The 20,962-nt window shown below is 39.4% G+C and overlaps 2 protein-coding genes across 2 annotated transcripts; one reads left to right on the plus strand and one right to left on the minus strand.

Moving 5' to 3' along the window:
• The first annotated feature begins 8,466 nt into the window (after nt 1–8,466).
• Nucleotides 8,467–11,774, plus strand: LOC103454250 (ras-related protein Rab7). The gene is made up of 7 exons (XM_008393841.4): nt 8,467–8,714; nt 9,002–9,028; nt 9,161–9,260; nt 10,280–10,426; nt 10,583–10,663; nt 10,797–10,942; nt 11,418–11,774. The coding sequence occupies exons 1-7, from the start codon at nt 8,662–8,664 to the stop codon at nt 11,482–11,484; spliced, it is 621 nt and encodes a 206-aa protein (XP_008392063.2). The 5' UTR covers nt 8,467–8,661; the 3' UTR covers nt 11,485–11,774.
• An 806-nt stretch (nt 11,775–12,580) lies between these two features.
• Nucleotides 12,581–18,069, minus strand: LOC103454251 (SWI/SNF complex subunit SWI3D). The gene is made up of 7 exons (XM_008393842.4): nt 17,472–18,069; nt 16,548–17,074; nt 15,318–15,977; nt 14,658–14,824; nt 13,919–14,580; nt 13,512–13,702; nt 12,581–13,425 (listed from the first exon to the last, which is right to left on the minus strand). Exons 1-7 carry the CDS (start codon nt 17,911–17,913, stop codon nt 13,075–13,077), a joined length of 3,000 nt encoding a protein of 999 aa, XP_008392064.2. The 5' UTR covers nt 17,914–18,069; the 3' UTR covers nt 12,581–13,074.
• Between the last annotated feature and the right edge of the window lie 2,893 nt (nt 18,070–20,962).

A 20,962-nucleotide genomic window follows, 5' to 3' on the forward strand; every position in this document is an offset into this window, starting at 1 on the left:
GTGACCCTCAGTGTTGGGGGGCACCCAGATGATGGTTGATGTCCATAGGGGCAACAAGCTCGCATGTTTGAGTACGCATAGTTTCGTTGAATGTCTCAAAGAGCTTCTCATACTGCTCCTGGAGGACCTCATTCTTCATTGCTATCTTGTTATTTTGAGCTTCTAGCTCATCGACTTTAGCTTGAAGAACAACCCTCTTTCCTTCATTCTTTCGTTGCTTCGCACTAGGTGCAAGAGGGGTGTCATTCTGTGTGCTGTGGCTTCCTTCGCTCCCCATGTTGGAGAGGTATGCTTGGTCAAAATAGAGTGTACGAATGGTGAAAACCAGCTTGACAAAGCTGAAGAGAGTGGGAATAAGTGTCGTTCCCACAGACGGCGCCAAATGTTGATGCATAAAATCAGTGAGGACTTTGGTACAACAGAAAGTGTTAAGTTTGTGACCTTCGCTAGATTGCTCTGATCACTAGTATGGATAAGTATGTAAATGGATAGAGATAGGGAAGCAAACACAAGATGTACGTGGTTCACCCAGATTAGCTACGTCCACGGAGTAGAGGAGTTCTCATTAATTGTGAAGGGTTTACATAAGTACATAGGTTCAAGCTCTCCTTTAGTGAGTACAAGTGAATGATTTAGTACAAATGACATTCGGAAATATTGTGAGAGAATGATCTCTATTTATAGAAGAGAATTTCTAGTTTCATTTTGACATTGACACGTGTCGTGTTGTGATTAGCTTCTGATGTTGACATGTGTCGCGCTATGATTGGCTTCTGATGTCGACATGTGTCGCGCTGTGATTGGTTGGAGGGAAACTCTTCTGGGTTCTTGACGGTATAACGTTGACCAATGCTCAGTAGTTTCGGGATTGGTCAAGTATGGTACAAATAGTGCTTTGTTGGTACCACACATATTGGGCCTCAAACCTTGACACATTGGGCCTGAACATTTGGGCCTCATTACCCAACCCATAATTATGTAAAAGGAGGAGCCCCTTATTCTATAAAAGGGGACTCGTCCCCCCCTCACAAATAAGACTCAATGAACCCAACAGAGGGCAATACCCTTACAAATACAACAACACTCTCTTTCTCTAGGGGACTCCTCTTCACCCTTGTAATCCATACATACAGTCAGAGAAATACAATTAGTGTGGACGTAGCCCAAACCTTGGGGTGAACCACGATACATCTTGTGTCATTTACATTACTTGCAGATTCACGGTTGGACTTACGTTATTCCAAGACCTCCGGTTTTGTGCATCAACATTTGGCGCCGTCTGTGGGAAACGATAAAAGTTATGTCGGTTCTCTTTCATTTTTTACCTCCGCCGTGAATCTGCAGAAACCGAAGAACTAAACACCTGCATAGTCACTGCAAGACCCATGTCTTCCGCTCCAGCTCCCGGTCACGGCGGCATCGATGGAAACACAATCACAACCTCCCTCTCTCTCTCTGAGTTGAAGAAACATTCGGAAGAAAATTACATCATTTAAGAAATGTTGTTAGGGAAGTGCCCACGCCCTCCAATCAGGAGAACAACAAGCATAACTGGGATTACCGTTGATATGAGCGACGTGGAAGGCCAAGAACCGACTGATGAACTTTGAAACCCCCCCCGCCCATGAACGACGTGCATGCAGTTGCAGTTGCAGCGACGGTGGTGGAAGCACAATGACCTGCTTCTGTGATTAATAATAATAATTATGATGATATTGAAAAGATGAACATAAACAACATAGGGTACCATGAAGAGCACCGTTTCTTGGCCATGTTATCACCCAGAAACAACCACACAAGGAGGAACTTCGCTTCTCATGATGTTGTGGAGACCGCTCATTTCCTTCGCACGTGTGGCCTCTGCAAATGCCAGCTCGCTTCAGGCCGTGACATCTATATGTATAGGAATTTGCGGGAGTTGGACTGGACTCGGTCCCGCGACCTCGTCGTCCCTGGTAGTCCCGTCGTGCTCGACGTCTCCACCTCCATCAGGTGTGATAAAGGCGAACGCACTAGTTCATGCTGAAAGACCTGGGGAGTTGATTGCATGCTACAAAATTGCGCCTCCGCTTCAGGACAGCCGTCGGCAAAGATGTGGTGTGCATTAGGTCATTTCAGCTCACACAGAAGAACTGGAAAATGGAGTTCAAGGCCATCGACAGCAGAAGACGACGGAAAAGGGTTTCAGCTAAGGAAGAGGGTGGAAGGAAAGTGGAAGGAAGTGGTCCGGTCCTGTAGTGAGTCCATTCTCCAACATCTGCTAGCTACTAAAAGCAAACTTCCTAGCTTAGCACGAAACCAAGGGTTCATGGTCTCATTTGCAGCAAGTATGACTCGTGAAGCACCAGAAAACATACAACGACATTCGGGAAGAGGAGAAGAGGTTCGAGATCTTCAAGGACAACTTAAAGTTCATCGAAGAGCATAACGCACTGGACCGTCCATACAAGGTCGGTCTGAATGCTTTCGCTGACCTAACCAACCAGGAGTACCGTGCTAATTTTTTAGGCACCAGGAGTGACCCTAAGCGCAGGGTCATGAAGGCCAAGAACCCGAGCCTAAGGTACACTTTTTGCACCGGTGAGACGTTGCCGGAATCTGTGGATTGGAGAGTCAAGGGAGCCGTCAATCCCATAAAAAATCAAGGAAGTTACGGAGTAGTTTCAATGACATTCACAATGCAAAACAAGTGCGACTACACAGTGTGGTTGGGCAGTCTCTCTAATGTCGGAGTCTCACCTTTTCCGACCACTGCCTTTACTTCCTCAATAGATGCTGCCTCCCAAAACGCCCATCATTCAGCATGGAAAACCCAGAACTAGATCGAAGAAGAAGATAAGTCTTCTCCTAATTATTAGTACTTAATATTTTATTATTATATCTTTAATCATTCCTGGTTTCAATATTTTATTGTTGTGTCTTTAATCATTCATGGCAAAAAAAAAGGTACATGGTATATTAGGGTATATTGTATACCCACTATCACTATCCCTCTGAAAAAAAAAAAAATCCATCGGAGAAGATAAAAGCATCTTTTCCTTTACAGCTATATTGTATACTGTTTAAAATTATGCTGACCAAAAAGCACATCACGTCTCAAACCATAATCATTCCTATCATTATTTTATTGTTAAGCCTTTATTTTTCACCTCTGAAATTGTCGGCCATGCTGAAAGGAAACATCTCTCAAATTATTTATTTATTATTTTATTATTTTGTGATATTTATCACATGGTCACTATCAACAACGTGCCCAAGCACATCGCACAAAGTTTTATTATTTAAAGTTATGGTGATGTATCACTGGCTCCTGCACACTGCACAATACAGACATGTGTGTTTAAATATTTTATTATAATGCTGATAGTCTTTCGGCACATCACTATTCCTATGCCATATGACATAATCAGACATCACATCCTTTCATTTTGTGGTATTCACCTCATAATTATCACATGTACTGGCTCATATTTCACTTACTTGTGCAAATATTTATTCATGGCCTAGTGATATTGTGATTGCCTTTAAACTATGTCACTTATACAACATGTGATTTACCACACGCCTGAATAAATTATTTATTTGTAGTAGGCACATGGTACAATATTTTGCATTGACAAACTTTGTCAATTTGATTTATTCATTATACGGTCATACTTATACTGTCATTTATTGGCAGGAATTAATGAGTAACTAGATCCACTGATCAACATTGTTGCTGATTAAAGAAGTCTACCAACTCATAGACTGATGAGCCACGTGCTCATGGTGATCTCTTGTCTGACCGGACACCCACTTGCTCGGACATTCGCTTATTGGGACACCTATGTGCCCCGACCCAACTTGATGACCCTACAGATAGCCCCAACTCGATGACCCTACAGATAGCCCCAACTCGATGACCTTACGTATGGCCCCGACTCAAAGACCCGACTTGCGGACCCGATCCGTGGATCCGACACATAGGCCCAATATGCGAACCCGACAAGCGGACCCGAGTCATGTCGAGAATCAACTCATACTGAGTGCATGTCGACATAAAGTAGATACTTGCAATGAGGAATACCACGAGCCGAACTGCCTTGCAGCTAGCATAGCCTCTAGCCTCGCCGCCTCGCAACGAGCATCGCCTCCAGCCGAGCAAACGCCTCGCCGCGAGCATAGCCTCTAGCCGAGCATCCTCGCAACGAGCATTGCCTCCAGTCGAGCAGTCTCGTAATGTGTGATACCTCTAGCCAAGTATTGCTTTATGTTGAGCATTGCCTTGGGTTGAGTATTGGTTCAAGACATCTAGCCACTTTGGCCCGTACATGGATTGGATTTGAAGTCTCCAGCCCAAAGACTCTCTTGACTGAAGACTTGGGGGACTACTGTTGGTACCACACATATTGGGCCTCAAACCTTAACACATTAGGCCTGAACATTTGGGCCTCATTACCCAGCCCATAATTATGTAAAAGGAGGAGCCCTTATTCTATAAAAGGGGACTCCTCCCCCCTCTCACAAATCGGACTCAGTGAACCCAACATAGGGCAATACCCTCACAAATACAACAACACTCTCTTTCTCTAGGGGACTCCCCCTCACCCTTGTAATCCATACATACAGTCAGAGAATTACAATCAGTGTGGACGTAGCCCAAACCTTGGGGTGAACCACGATACATCTTGTGTAATTTACATTACTTGCAGATTCACGGTTGGATTTACGTTATTCCAAGACCTCTGATTTTGTGCATCAACAGTAGTCATTCTCCTGGTAGCTATGTGGTTTGTAGAATATTTGGAAAGAAATGTCACATTATTCTAGAATGTTATCACAGAAATAACTACCCATACGGGGTTCTGCTCCACCTACATCTCTAGTTGGAATGGCTGCTCACAATTCTAATGGTGTTAATACTGCTAAAAATGTCTCTAAATTTATTCATAATATTCATGGTTTTTCAACTGCTGATGCTTGGGTAGTCGACACAAGTGCAACTGACCATATGATAGCAAACGTTAATGTCCTGATTTAAGTTGCACTTTACAGTGGTGATGTCAAAATAACTATTGGTAGTAAGGAAGGTTTCACTTTCTTTTATTACACAAAGCTTTACATGTGCCAAAGACCAATATGAATATCTTATTTGTTAAGACGTTATGCAAAGATAATGGATTTTGGTTTATTTATGATGATGTGATGTTTTTCATACAGGACAAGGCAACTCGAGTGATTTTGAACCAAAGAATGAGTGATGATGGGGAGCTGGTCAAAATTCTAGTTAATATCTTTTCCAATTCATTTTTTGCAAATTTGGGTGGATGTGTTGCCTTTATTAGAAAGAAGGTCAAAGCTTCAGTTTGGCACAAAAGGGTGGGACATCCATCTGAAGAAGTGTTGGAGGCAGTGTTGCAAACTGCATAATTACCAGTTAGTATAGATTCTTATCCTTCGATTTGTTCTGCTTGTATTCATGGAAAACTGAGTAGACTACATGCCATTTTGTATAAGACAACAAAAGTAAATTTTTTTGTTGATCTATTCAAATGTGTGGGGTTGTTCTCTAGAAATCTATAGAGGGATATAGATACTACATGAGCTTTATAGATCAACATTCTCGATTTGTATGGATTTTTCAATGGTTTATAAATCAAATGTTTTTAAGATCTTTGTCAAGTTCTATGCATTTATTGTAAATCATTTCAATGCTTCCATTAGATGTTTTTAGTCTGATGTTGGAGGGGAATATATGAGTAAAGTATTTAGTCAATTTTTGGATAGCAAATGCATTATACATCAAATCTCTTGTCCTCATTCTCCTCGGCAAAATGGTCTTGCTAAAAGGAAACATAAACATTTGGTTGAAACAATTCTTAGTTTAATGTCAGAGGCACATTTATCTCAAATGTTTTGTACACATGCTGCATTTTTTATAAATAGAATGCCTTGTAAAAATTTAGGAATGAGATCCATATCAGGTTATATTTTGTCAAAATCCTTATGTTCATAATTTGAAAAGATTAATCTAAGTGTTGGTGTGAAAAGTTGAGCATAATTTTGTTTCCATTTGTTATTTCACCTTACCTCATTCCGAGTCAGAGGATTTTAATACTCCTAATGTGTCACCAAGATGAGGCTTCTTTATCAGTCTGAATTGTGTGTGTCCATCTCTAGTGAATCTTACTAATAAGTTTGTTAGGAACTTGGTCGTTTGCATGTGGGTCGGAAACACCTTTGAAATCCTTTTGTCAAACCATATGCGTTGGACTTGAGTGTTTTCGATGAATCTATTGCATAAGGCATGACAATACTTAACACATTCACGTGTTAATATTATAAAAGAATTAGTGATACTATGTGACGTTCTGTTGATGCACTAAAAAACTGTCACTCAATTAAACATGCACCAATATAGTGATTAAAATAAAGTATTTTAAGCGGGATTTACCTTTTGGAGTTTTGTAAGCAACTGTCAATTTCCACCCTAGACTGTTATTTTAACCAATTAACTTTGTTAATTTTCATAAATTGCTAATTCTCCCCTCATCACAATTTCAAGTTTCTATCCATTTTTTTTTATTCATATTTATCTCGTGAGCAACATAAGAATACAATACGTCATTTTTGCCATAGTTAAATGAGTGCTCACCAGGGTGAAACACTAAATTGAGTTTGCAACAATAAATTTTAACAAGGTGAAAAATCTTATTTCCCTCGACAACTGAGGGATAATTTATTTATAAAACTTTAAATTGGTTGAACTAACAGTTCAAGTTTTTCTTTGTCAAACGTAAATAAAAATAAGAAAAATTCTTCAATGGCAGGTAGTATTGAATGATGAGGAAAGTGAACGGTTAAACTTGAAAATAAAAAATCTAATAATTGTGAAAATCAAATCTAACAGTTAAAACATTTGTAGCATTGAGCCAGATCCAAAAAGAATACAACTAGACTCACCCTATTGTCCTCTTTCTCCACACATACAATTTCACTAACCATAAAAAGAAACAAATTGAAATTCTATTTCCCTACCCACTTTTACTTCTTAAATAACCTCTAAGAGAGAAACGGGAGGGGAGGAAGAGAGAGAAGCAGGGACGAAGAGAGCAACAATGTGGGGTGGGGGGGGGCTCTCTTTTTCCGTCCCATTCCCTTCGCTTCTAATTGAACGGTCACGGTTAAGCCACATCAACATTTTATATTAATTTTTTATAGTAAGAGAAAGACAAAATAAGAGAATGTGAGAAGAGGGGATGGAAGGGGATGGAAAGAGGTAAGGAGAGAATCCTAATCCGGGATTGGGAAGTCTAGTCTATTTTTCAGTTTGGGGGCCATCTCTTCCATCAATCACGCACTCATCCCTTCCTTTGACCTTTTCGTCTATTCTAGCACGAATGTTTTCACCCACCTCTCTCTTCACTCGAACCTCTCCTCCGCCAAAACCTCCATCCCCCTCCTCCTTCCTTTCTCCTCCGTCAGATTCGTCGTCGACCCCACTCCTTCGAGGAATCAGATCAATCATTTCACCTAATCAACCAAATCTGACCTTTTAAATAAACTAGAAGCAACAATACACATGGGTTTCAAAGATTACATATCAAAATGTCATATTTTCTAAAAATTCATTTATCAAAATTATACTTGGAAAGCCTAGATTGATGGCTGGTCTCTAGGCATGACTCATGTCTATGGGATTTTTAAGTTCGTTTAGAAATGTTTTTAAAATTCTTGAAAGCATTTTTAGTAAAAATATTTCTGGCATCAATATTTAATAAGAATACAAGTTAATCGAGGAAAATTACCTGAAATGTTTCGTACTAGAAATCCATAATCGGTACTTCTTGCAGGAAGCACTTCAAATGCTTTTAAAATTTAGAAACACTTAAAAAAAAAAAAAACACTTTTAGCTACTTTAAAGCCGTTTCCAAACCAGCCACTTTTTGTTGTTGGATCATGTATGGATATTTGGCGAGAGAGGAGGGTGTTTGGTTACGGGTGAAAAGAAAAGCAAGGTCTAAAAGTCTTTTTTCTAGAAGGATAAATATGTCATTAAAAATTTCATGAAAAATGGGTGGGAAAATAGAACAATAGAGTAGGTAATACTTTTAAGTTGAAAATTGACAAAGTTGTACCGGCTTACAAAGTAAAACGATGATATTGCTAACCACCATATTGATAATTGTTGGATGAATTTGATTTAATCTATCTATTATATAAATCTTGAAACTTAAATAATCTAACAGTAACTAATAGAGCGGTGAGCCTCATTTTCACTTTAAGATGGTGAGAAAAAATACACTCAGGCCTTGTCTGGTGAGCTAGTTGGGATATGTTGTGAGCAATTAAAATGAACTTGAGTCTAGTATTTTATATGTTGTGTCAAAATATGAGATAACAGAATTAGACATGATAAGTTATGAATTCACAATAATTGGTACGGAGTTATGTCGGCTAAAAGTTTAAAACCTCTAAAACAAAATTCTGAAAAATAGAATAATAAATATGAAAATAAAAGATCGCTCACAAAGAAGTACAGGTCAGCTCCAGGTTTGTATGACCAGGGAAGTCTAACAAGACTTGCACGCTCCGACCATCTTCTCTCTTCTTCTGTGACAGAGAGAAACATCTAGAACCATCCCAACTCCTCAGATCGTTCAAAATTCTTTTCTCAAAACGATGCCGTCCCGGAGAAGAACGCTCTTGAAGGTCATCATCCTCGGCGACAGCGGGTCTGTGTCCCTCCGTCCCCCTCTCTTTTTGCTTGAATTATTTGTGCGTTTTAGGGTCTTATGTTTTGAAATTGGGCGGATCTTTCTGGATCTTACTTTATGCACTGTGATCTCAAACCCTAATTTTGGCCTCTTAGTATAATTTAGGAATTGAGTAATTTCTTGTTTTTTAACTGGAAAATTGGATGGTGTGTAGTGAAATTGAAATTGTGAATTCTTGTTAGGATAAAAATTACCTTTTGTTTTTGTGGTAAAGTAAAAGGGTTGGTTTGATTTGTGATTTGCAGGGTGGGGAAGACTTCTTTGATGAATCAGTATCCTTTGGCAGCTTGGATGTTGAATTTGAGTATTTGGTTATTTAATTTTGTACATGGTGCTTTTGTTGTTTAGTTGAAGTAATTTTGCCATAGTGGTTTTTGGGTTTGCCTTTAACACGATTCGTATAGATATGTAAACAAGAAGTTTAGCAATCAGTACAAGGCGACAATCGGAGCTGATTTTTTGACCAAAGAAGTGCAGTTTGAAGACAGGCTCTTCACCTTACAGGTTTTCTTTAGTTCTAATGCCTTTAGATGCCTATCGGAAAGTAAAATGCAAAATATGACTTGCTAATTTGCATGTGTGGGTGCTAGCATTTTTGCCCCTCTATTTGTTACAACTTTGTCTACTGCTACTGTAGAGAAGGATTCGCTAAAACTGCTTTTTATTCTTCTGTCCTTAAAGACTAGAAATTGCATTAATTATTAATCTGCATTCACTATTGAGGAAGCTGAACTTTCACCCCTTTTTTTAATATAGCAAGCTGAACTGTCACCATGCCTTCATTCTCTCCCCTCTAACTGTTACCATGGTTAAGATTTTCACACTTATTAAAATGTGTTAGCCTTCCTGACAATTGTTGACTGCCATGTATTGTTCAATTATTCCTTTTCCTATAAATTTTTCACGTTTAGATGTGCTGGCATATCCTAACTTCAGTTTTAGTTTGGCAATATTATGGTTTTTTTTTTTATATCAAAAGACGAAGTCTGGTTTGGTTTTTATCTATTGACCAAATTAAGTTTATGTATAGACAGGTTAATTGTAAATTGATACGTCTCTCTGTCTTCTCCTCCCTCCCTCCCTTCTGCTTGCTCTCTTCCTCTAGTACATTGATTTGAACATTAAAATAAGGGTTTCAAGCTGTTCGTTGATGGAAATCAGATTATCAGAGAGATGAATTGTTTGTTAATTTCTTGTTATCTCAAATTAATCATTGTGAAACGAGTGGTCTTGTATGGCTATTGGGTGAAGATTGTAATCTAGGTATTTAAGTTTGTTTTTAGCATAACCAAGTAGAATTCATGTAAAGAATACATGTTTTCGGCACTTAGTTGATTGTCCTAATCATGATTTATCCCAGGAGTGCTTGTTAAGCCCTTAACCTCAGGTACTGTAGAAAATATTTTAGCTAACCACCTCTTCCACTATGTTCTCCAGTACTCTTTTTTATGTTTTTATATTCTTGGATCAGTTGGCGGCTAATTGCGTCCTAACAGTCAGACCATATTCTGGTGTTTTGTCAGATCTGGGATACAGCTGGCCAAGAACGATTCCAAAGCCTTGGTGTAGCTTTTTACCGTGGTGCTGATTGCTGTGTTCTTGTGTATGATGTGAATTCAATGAAGTCGTTTGATAACCTTAACAACTGGAGGGAAGAATTTCTCATTCAGGTGTCTTTGGTTTTTTCACTCTTCCTTTTCTTCCTTAAGAATTGCATTGCGTTCAAACTCTTCCTGTTAATTTCATTTTTTTGGATAACTTACATTTCCATTTATTAATAAAAAAAAAAAGAGGAATGGAACTTATGATGATGACGTCTTTTGCAGGCAAGTCCTTCAGATCCAGAAAACTTCCCATTTGTCGTTATTGGAAACAAAATTGATGTAGATGGTGGAAATAGTAGAGTGGTATGCATCCCTAATTGGAAAAGAAAGTGCATCTTCTCTTTCTCTCTCACACACACAAGTAGCTCTCATGAACATCTGATTAGCTATCCCATGTGCTTCAAGTCTACATGTCATTCATTTGTTTATTCTCCAGGTTTCAGAGAAAAAGGCTCGAGCTTGGTGTGCATCGAAAGGAAATATTCCATACTATGAAACCTCTGCAAAGGAAGGCATTAATGTGGAAGAAGCTTTCCAGTGCATAGCAACGGATGCTCTGAAGAGTGGGGAAGAGGAAGAAATGTAAGTTGAACTAGGAACACTATGCTAATGCACCGGAACATGCGCCGTGTGTTTTGATAGTTCATTTCATTTACTTGCATCACAAATTGAATCATCTAATACTAGGCAATTATTTTCCCTCGGAATTAAACATTGGGGCAATGTGCCGGTTGGTTTTTACAGATAACCTTTTCGATTCGGTGGGTTTCCTTAAAACTTAGTTTAACATTGTCAAATATAACAGCTGTCCCACTGACATATAAAACGTTTCAAATAATCAAAATTGGTGGTGCATGATGTCCTTTCGTTTCATCTTATAGTTCTGTGAGTGCTATATTCTAGGAAACTTATGGTTAGTGTGTATAATAATTTACTTCATTCGCTAAATATTGGTATTAGCAAGTGTGACGGTAGATATTCTGATTAATTCGACCCTTGAGAGTTATAATTTTTCCAGTGCTCATAAGTTGATATTCTTTTATTTTGCTTCATTTAGATACTTGCCGGATACGATTGATGTTGGAAGCAGCAATCAGCCAAGGTCAAGCGGATGCGAATGTTAAATATTGAACCCGAATTCTTTTCCAGTAAAAAATAAGTCATCTTTGGAAGTATATTTATTGGTATGCATGGGGTGACACTGTACATTTGTGTTTGTGTGGGAAACGAATTGGTCTCCTCATCAGTGCTCTTTCAGCTAGGTTGTATGGTGCCTTTCCTTCCAAGTTATGTTTGATTTCATCCCATTGATATCCAATTATTGTTATAGAACTGGTACGGTGTTGCAACATGTATTTTCAGGAGAATAACGCAGTTTTCATTAAATCGTAATGAGTTTCGTGGATTGATTACACGTTTCTGGTTTGATGCCTATAATCTTAATCAGTTGATGACAGGCTTCTCTATTCCAAGAAATACTGAATGACTGTCGGATCCTCTTAATGAAAAATTCCGGGGTTATGATATGAACTCTGGCCGGAATTTGAAAAAATTTCCGGCGAGTCTGCAACATCCATCTCCCTGCCCAAACTAATTCTCGCATGTGGAATGGCTTATTTTTCGGTCATGACTCATGATAGCGTGAATGGAGCCTAGTTTCCAATCCACCTTCAACGTTTTGTGACCCATTCAATACTAGCTTGATCTTAATCTCTTGAAACTATGGAAATTCATCATCCAAAGGTTCCAAACAGAGCTTTGGGATTCTAACCACTTTGAGGAAATTCAAGCACGGCTCTAGAGGTTCCAAAAAAATTGTCTTCCGCAATGGAATCCGATAAGTCATATTTTGAGTATTGTACACGTAGAAACCGCTCCAAAGCCAAGTAACTATGGTATCCCCTACAGGTTACTTAAGGGCGCTTTGGGGCAAACTAGTAGCCATACCAACTTTACTGAATGACAAGAATGCAACACTGCTATGCGTAAAGTCAATAGTCAATTGCAGCAATGATTTTTCTTGAGTACCTACAGGCTTTGAGTACCTACATGCACTGAGGCGCATAATTAACCGGATTTGGTCCAATGGCTTAAACTAAGTGGCCAAGGACCCATTGGATCAAATCCGACCGTCAATTGTGTTGGCACTGAAAGCCCGTAGAAGTCAAGAAGAAATCCATGAACAGCATTTAACTTGAATGGAAGCTTACATAGGGTAGATAACAAACTCTAAATGCATATTTTGGTCTCCATATTACAATAAACAAGTCAATGGTGCCAAGCCATAAAGAGAAAAACCTTGCAACACATTCCCTAAATCATTAGGAACTCAATTACACAAGGCTCACTGATACCTAAAGCAAATTAGGATGGTCAGTGGACATACATAAAAAATGAGATACTTTTCCTCCCCAACTTAACCCTTCTTTTTTTCTTTGCTTAGCTTGTCACCTCATAAGGTTTACATGGTTAGAGATGAAATATCCAAAACAGAGCAAAGTGGATTGTTGAAAATCGCCCCGAAAAGCCCTCGTCTGTTTTCTAAATAGCAATGTCAGCAGCATGGGCAAAGGCTGTCTCAGTGTAGCAGCAGAGCAACCACAGATCCGCCCATCTCTAACTCACTCTTGGTACAAAAGATAATTGATGACGGTTGCAGGAGAATAATTAATATCTATTCATATGCCCTCAGGTGTTTAATTGGACCCATCTGACTAAAGTTTGTCCTGGCTAGGAGGCCGTAGTGAACTTCCTGCCAATGTTGTGGCTGAAAATTGGTTCGAAGTCGGGGCTGCTGCCCCCATGGGTCTTGACATAGGTGGCCTGTGGGAAGTTATGCCTAGCGGGGGCCTTGGACTTGGGTTTGCCATATTCATGGCCATTCTATTGGCAGGCATTGATGATGGCATGCCTCTAGATGAACCTGGTAAGCCAAGGCGGGATGCAATTATCTGGGCTCGCTCATGGTAGAGCTTCTGTCTTGACCTGTCCAATTGCTCTCTTACCCTCATTACAACATGTTCCATCTCGTTGAAGAAACCTAATTTGGCTTCCAACTTATGCAACTGCAGTTAAACAGAAACCTTCAAAAAGTTAAACTTCTATAATTAATAGCAAACAAACAATAGGTAGGTTTGGCATTTTAGACGACCTGCTTCTCCACCAACATTGCTGCAAGTTGTCGGATTTGATCTTCTTCCTGTTCTGCTAGAAGCTTTGCCTTCACTGCAGCCGCTGACACCGCGGAAACTGCAGCAAGCTTTAATTTATCAATTTTCTGACCCACTTTTGTCTCCGTACTGTCATGTTTTTCTATTTTACCATCTTTAGTTTGATCCTCACCTGTAAAGTATAAACAAACCGGAGATCATTATATCATGGGCATTGAACTTGGAATTCATGAAACTCAACTTGTTGAACAAACTGTTTCCTTTTTTCAGCTCATGTGTTACACAGTATTAATTATCCAACCATAACTGGCATGCAAAAAAACCATTCCCAGTTACAAAAATAATAATAAATAATTCAGGATACGAGAGAAGAGAGACAGAAACGTACTTGCTCCCTTTTCAACTACTGAATTTGATGCAACTGGTTGCTGAGGCTCGTCCCTTTGTGGGGTCTGAGAATCACACACCATATCTACATCCTTTAGTACCACTGTACGTTCAGGGGGTTCTTGTGATTTGGCAGTAACCAGTGGCTGAGGCTCATTTATTTCTGTAGCAAGAGAATTAGATACATCTACATCTTTTGCTTCTTCAGATTGAAGAGGTTCCTCGACTGAACTTGATGTAACTGGTTGTTGAGTCTCATTTTTTGTAGAGGGAACTGCATCAGACATATCCACATCCCTTCCTGTCTCTGTAGGTTCAGAAGGCTTTCCTGCTCCTTCTGCTGATTCCTTCTCAGAACTTGTTTGATGCCCTGTCTCCACTTTTGAGTCAGTTGACTCCCCCGCAGTAGTTGGCGATTCATCCCTTGTTAACTCTAAATTGTCCGATTTCTTCAAATTATCATTTCCTACTTCCTCATGAGAAACTATGTCATCTTGTTCTTTTGCAGACTGCGACTTTTCTTCAGTAGAAGGTTTTTCAAGTTTCTTGTCACTGTTATCATTTGATAAATCTTTATCTTCCAAACCTGAGGTGGAGTTATCCGCTTTCTGGCTTTTGTCTTCATGAACTTTGTCTTTTTGCGTCTCCCCTTCAGCAGAAACACTGCAATTCCATCACGGACATCAGATAGAATATACAAAGACTGGTAGAGGATAAATTCTCCACACCAAAGCGCATACCTATCAGGACCAGCCTGTTCCTTACTGTCATTCGGTGGATCTTCCAAAATAAAGCAATGCCTTGCAGCCAGCTCAGTTCCAGGAGAACTGGCAGATATAGATTTCAAAGAATTATGTGCTGAAGCAATAGCAGCATCAGGTCCCACCAAACGTGCAAAGAATGCTGCCTGTAAAAGAGTGGAACCTATAAGTAGTGACACATTAGCAATACCTGAATGCCAAAGTATTAGTTATATTTTTGCTTATTGCAAGGTGATTCAACCCCAAGATATGAGAGCAGGTTTGGTAAACCGTAAAAGACATCACATGCATGCATGCACTCATACATGCACACATACATTATACATCCAATTAAATATGCCTGGATGAAAAGGAATAATACAATAGCAGATCAAGTCAAATGCTTCTACAGAAAGGGGTGAGCAGTTACAAATTACATTTCAGTCATATAACTTTTGTCAATATGCAAAAAATTCTCAATGTACATGAAGTCGCTAATCTGAAATATAATATGGAAAGCAATTGCCAAATCACTAGGCACTCTCAAGTTACTTATTAATTAATTTATTTCTTTCTTTGTGGGACAAGTTCAACACACTTACTTGTGTCACTAACTACCCACATATGCACCATATATCCTCACATAAGCAATGAACTTACCAATGCCATGGCAGGGTTGCCAACTTCTGTAAATGAAAGGTGGCCTTCAGATGTTGGAGGATAACCAACAACTTCAAATGCTTCTTTAAGCGCCTTCAGTGCAAAGTTCTCATCTGTTTCCTGATCAACTTTCAATTCACCGGTATCTTCCAATGTTGAAGTTTCCTGACCGTCTTTAACTTCATTCAAATCTTCTGGCTTTGAAGTATCCTCTCCAACATTTACTTCTGTCCCTTGTTTTGAAGTTTCCATCAGGGAAGTTTGGGGGTCACTCTCATTAACAGCAGTCTTATTCTCTGTTGTTTCAGGGACATCTTTGGGGGCCGAAAAATCATTTCCAGTTGAAGTTGGATCTGCAGTCTCTTTGGCACTACCCTCCAAACCATCCTCATAATCAAGAAAAGTGTCCTCAATTGGCATTTGAACAAAGTGCAGTATACATTGAGCTTTTGTTTTTGTTGCAACATGTTCAGCAATCTCATTCCAGTTTTCTTTATAAAGTTCTAATGCTTCAAGGAGAAGAAGAGTCTCCTGATCTGTCCAGTTCCCACCACTAACCCCAGGAGCTTCAGCAGGCTCCATAAGAATGAAATCTGATGAAGACATGCCAGAGTCGAATTTCCCATTATTAAAGCAATCAGTGCATAGATCAAAATCTGCCTGTTAAAATGAACGTAATCAGCAAATGCAATAAAAGTAAATAGGGAATGGAAATAAGAAGATAATTTATATATAATGATGACATCCACTTCATCAAACAGAAACTTCCATCACCCTGACATGAAAACTATGCTAGATAGGCTTCTCGAGGTGGAACGCCTTATAAATAACAGAAAGTTACTTTAAAACAATAGCAAAGAGAATTCACCAGGGAGTATTAACAATCTAATGTCAGCAGGTGATAGCTGCAAACCTCCCCGAGATGAAAATAATCATAGACCTAACAACTCTGATGTGGACAGATATAGCTTCATAATAAACGATAGTTTGACTGCATACTAACCACACACTACGGGCATAACAAATACAAATCATTGAAAGGTTAGGCAAAATGACTTGCTTTTCTAACTAAACAATAATCTTCATGTTTAGGACCAACATGAATATTGCACAATTAAAAATTAAATAGAGTAACAGTCAGAAAAAATGGTCAGCAAGGTGTATCCTTCCATAAGCAAGCACCACTACAAAATTCATTATAAAATCAACAATAGTTCTAAAAGAACAAACCTGCTTCTGGCAATGGTATCGCTTACGTGAGCAATCAGCTGAACAAGAGTTGCAATGGTACTCAACAGATGGTCCCTCAGGCCACACCAACTCTTCAGCAATTGCAGACTCAGGAAACAACCCAGATGGTAATGTTGGGGTTGTTATATTAGTCTTGGGAACAACTGATGAACGTGATTGTAATTCTTCAAAGTGATACAACTTATCAACCAAAGAATCCTTTTCTGCCACCCCATCACTATTGGCACTGGCCACAGCAGAACCTGTTGGTGGGAATGGGTTGAAGTTAATCAAACCCCAGTGGTCCAAAAATTCCAGTACTTCTTGTCTAGCATCAAATTCTCCAACTTCAAGCTCCAACAAATCCTTTAATTCAATAAATGTGCCCGGATTTGCATGGAATTTCTTCATGATGCAATTACGGATCTCCAAGTATACATCAGGCGTCCGAGTCTCAGACTTCCCATTAAAGAAAGACGCCAACATTTGCTCCTCAATGGAGTGAACCTTTGTCCATGAAAACCAACCTAGAAGCCAGAACAATAATCCAATCAAGATGCAAGTTTAAAAACACATAAAAGGCCTCCGCTCCACAGATTGAAAACAATGATTTTAAGAACACATAGTATCAACACTAATGTTTTCTTAGCTCCATCAAATAATGCCTGCAGACTAAATTCATCTTAACGACTTTCGCCCAATGTATTTTCCCTAAGTACTTTCATTTAAGCAACATTTCAATGTGAAGCTTCAAACAAGTTGAGCAAATGGAAATTTAGCTCAGCCTCTCACTTTCACTAAACAAAAACTACACACTACATCGAATCGCAACCAAAACCGACACAAAAGATTCAAACTTTCACTCAATTCTAATCAAAATGTGCATAAAAAGGAAGATTTTTCACAATAGCCAAAGAGTCTCACCGCAATGACTAGGAACAACATGAGCATTGGCACCGCGAGATCTAATGGCTTCAAACTCAGCCTCCATAGAAGCCTCCAGAGCCTCCAACTCGCTCTCCCGTTTCACCAGCTCAGCCACAGCCTCCCCCACCGGGTCAGGCCGCTTGGCTTGCGCCGCCGGCTTCGCAGCAGCCCCAGCTGCTGAAGCCGAAGCCGAAGCGAGGCTGCTAGGGCCCTGACGGGCCCGGGTCAACGGGCCGTTGTGGATCGGAGTGTGAGAAAGCAAAGGCTTCTCGCGAGCGAAACGTTTGGACGGCGTGGATGAAGAGGTTGAGCCGCCGAGGCTGCTTGCCTTTCGCTTTTGTGCTCCGCCGCGGCGCCGGGTAGAAGACGGCTCGGTGGCCGGAGAGTCGGCATTTGACGCCGGCTGAGTTCCGGCGGCGTCACGGCGTTTTTCTTCCATGGATTATTGTTTGTGTTGATTGGGAGGGTTTGGTATGCCAATTTGGGCTTTTTTGTGCGCTCCTGCGCGGCACTCTAAGATGTACACAGATTCGCACTGTTGCTGTTGATTGATACTGCCACTCTTAAACGTCATCCTTCCAACTCGAGAAAAGATAGTTTGGATTAAGGAAGAGAGTAACGTTTGATAGATCATTTTTTCACATAAAATTTGTAAATTATGTGATGTGTTATTATTGATATGATTAAATAAGCACGTTAATCAACAATCATGTCATATAGTTTATAAAATAAGGTTTAAATAGATAGTTTATCTCGCATTTCAAGTGAAAATGCTTTTACCAATAGTAGTAATTCTTTCGTCAATTATTGTATTAGGAAAGGATAATATTTGCATTCCTCACGTGAATAATGTATTTTGACCGTATAAATTTCATAATTGGAACCGTTGAATTTTTTTAATCTTTATTTGAAAATAACATCCTGCAAAAAATTATTTTAATATGAAATTATTTAGTTATTCAAATGTATAAAACAAAATTTGACAAAAAAAAAAATGTATAAAACAAATTGACGGTGTAACTACCAAGTGTTATATTCACAATGAACCATTCATTTATTTGATATGCTTGGATGATTAAACAATCTCCAATTCGAATGATTTTTTAGGAGTGATCTTCAAATGAAGATTATAAATTACGAATTTCATACAAGTATAGAATTACTTTGGTATCGTGCAACTAAGAAAGAAAAGACAGACAAAACCTTAGTTGTGGTGTGAGCCAAAGGCTTTCCATTACCTGAGTTAGACTTGACTATAAGAGATGATTCTCAAGCTATATGTTGACTCATATCTACTATGAAGATGCCACATCATATGCCATGTTAGCAAGAAAACAGTTAATAGTTAGTTAGAAATGTTATGAGAAAGCTGATTGTAAAATAGAGTTAGACAAAGAAATGAAATGAGTGAGGTGTGTATAAAAAGGCTGTGAGCAACACATTGTACTGATCGACTACAATCTCTATCAATACAATCTTTCATTTCTTCTCTCTCAATCTCTATTTCTCTCTGAATTCTTTTTGTTTCTCTTTACTTTTGTTCTTTTGGTATTTTAATTCAATATTGTTAAGATGATATCAATCGCTCGGACGATCCTTGGTGTTATCTCTTCTGCTAACGAGTTCGATGCAGTTCTTGGAGACTTACTGATCGGATTTCTTCAATTCTTGGGTTGCTGAATTGGATATCAGGTCGATTCCTTTCTTTCTTATTTTCTGTACACCAACTATTTGTGTTTTTGCATCAATGAAGAGTTATGGCGATTTTAGGTGTTTTATTTGGTTGTTTGTATCTGGTTCTCCTCTGTGTATGATTAAGGCCGATGTCAAGATTTGTTGATGGTAGAAGAAGTGTATGTGTGTTTGTGATAAGGAATGGATTCACATATTTGTGTTGTTGATGCACAAAATCAGTGGGGACTTTGGTACAACAGAAAATGTTAAGTTTGTGACCTTCGCTAGATTGCTCCGGTCATTAGTGTGGATAAGTATGTAAATGATAGGGACAGGAAAACAAACACAAGATATACGTGGTTCACCCAGATTGGCTACGTCCACGGAGTAGAGGAGTTCTCATTAATTGTGAAGGGTTTACATAAGTACATAGGTTTAAGCTCTCCTTTAATGAGTACTAGTGAATGATTTAGTACAAATGACATTAGGAAACATTGTGGGAGAATGATCTCTATTTATAGAAGAGAGTTTCTAGTTTCATTTTGACATTGACACGTGTTGTGTTGTGATTAGCTTTTGATGTTGACACGTGTCGCGCTATAATTGGCTTCTAATGTCGACACGTGTCGCGCTGTGATTGGCCTCCTGGTTGGAGGGAAACTCTTCTAGGTCCTTGACGGTATAACGTTGACCGATGCTCAATAGTTTCGGGATTGGTCAAGTATGGTACAAACAGTGCTCCCCTAAGTTCCCAAGTGAGGGAAGCTCTTCGGTTGGGGACTTGCAAGATCCAAGCCATTGAGTAATCACTAAACTTCTAAGTACCGAAGTGTGGTATCATTTTCACTTTCCTTATCTGTCTCATATGTAGATGTGGCATCTTCTCTGGAAGTAATTTTCCTTCATCTAAAGGTGGTATTTTTAACCGATGAAGATGCACAAGGTAATGTATCTGTTTGTACCATACTTGACCAATCCTGAAACTACTGAGCACCGATCAACGTTATACCGTCAAGGACCCAAAAGAGTTTCCTTCCAACCAGGAGGCCAATTACAGCGCGACACGTGTCGACATCAGAAGCTAATCATAGCGCGACACGTGTCAGCATCAGAAGCCAATCACAACACGACACATGTCAATGTCAGAATGAAACTAGAAACTCTCTTCTATAAATAGAGATCATTCTCTCACAATATTTCTTAATGTCATTTGTACTAAATTATTCATTAGTACTCACTAAAGGAGAGCTTGAACCTATGTACTTGTGTAAACTCTTCACAATTAATGAGAACTCCTCTACTCCGTGGACGTAGCCAATCTGGGTGAACCACGTAAATCTTGTGTTTGCTTCATTGTCCCTATCCATTTACATACTTATCCACACTAGTGATCGGAGCAATCTAGCGAAGGTCACAAACTTAACATTTTCTGTTGTACCAAAGTCCTCATCGATTTTGTGCAACATTTGCCTCCGTCTATGGGAACGACACTTATTCCCATTCTCTTCAGCTTTGTCAAGCTGGTTTCCACCATTCATGCACTTTTTTTTAACCAGGCATCCCTCTCCAACATGGGGAGCGAAGGAAGCCACAGCACACAGAATGACACCCCTTTTGCACCTAGTGCGAAACAACGAAAGAAAGAAGGAAATAGGGTTGCTCTTCAAGCTAAAGTCGATGAGCTAGAAGCTCAGAACAACAAGATACCAATGAAGAATGAGGTCTTCCAGGAGCAGTATGAGAAGCTATTTGAGACGCTCCACGAAACTAGGCACGCGAGCTCGTTGCCCCTATGGACATCAACCATCATCTGG

This window comes from Malus domestica, chromosome 10 (genome assembly GCF_042453785.1).
Source record: "Malus domestica chromosome 10, GDT2T_hap1".
In the NCBI taxonomy this organism is placed as follows: Eukaryota; Viridiplantae; Streptophyta; class Magnoliopsida; order Rosales; family Rosaceae; genus Malus; species Malus domestica.

Excerpts from the sequence above, each read along its gene's own strand:
- LOC103454251 (XM_008393842.4), bottom strand. The coding sequence starts at position 17,913 with ATGGAAGAAAAACGCCGTGACGCCGCCGGAACTCAGCCGGCGTCAAAT. Across the intron at positions 15,978-16,547 it reads GATACCATTGCCAGAAGCAG|GCAGATTTTGATCTATGCAC; the intron begins GTTTGTTCTTTT and ends TCATTTTAACAG. Across the intron at positions 14,825-15,317 it reads GCAACCCTGCCATGGCATTG|GCAGCATTCTTTGCACGTTT; the intron begins GTAAGTTCATTG and ends ACTCTTTTACAG.
- LOC103454250 (XM_008393841.4), top strand. The coding sequence starts at position 8,662 with ATGCCGTCCCGGAGAAGAACGCTCTTGAAGGTCATCATCCTCGGCGAC. Across the intron at positions 8,715-9,001 it reads ATCATCCTCGGCGACAGCGG|GGTGGGGAAGACTTCTTTGA; the intron begins GTCTGTGTCCCT and ends TGTGATTTGCAG. Across the intron at positions 9,261-10,279 it reads ACAGGCTCTTCACCTTACAG|ATCTGGGATACAGCTGGCCA; the intron begins GTTTTCTTTAGT and ends GTGTTTTGTCAG.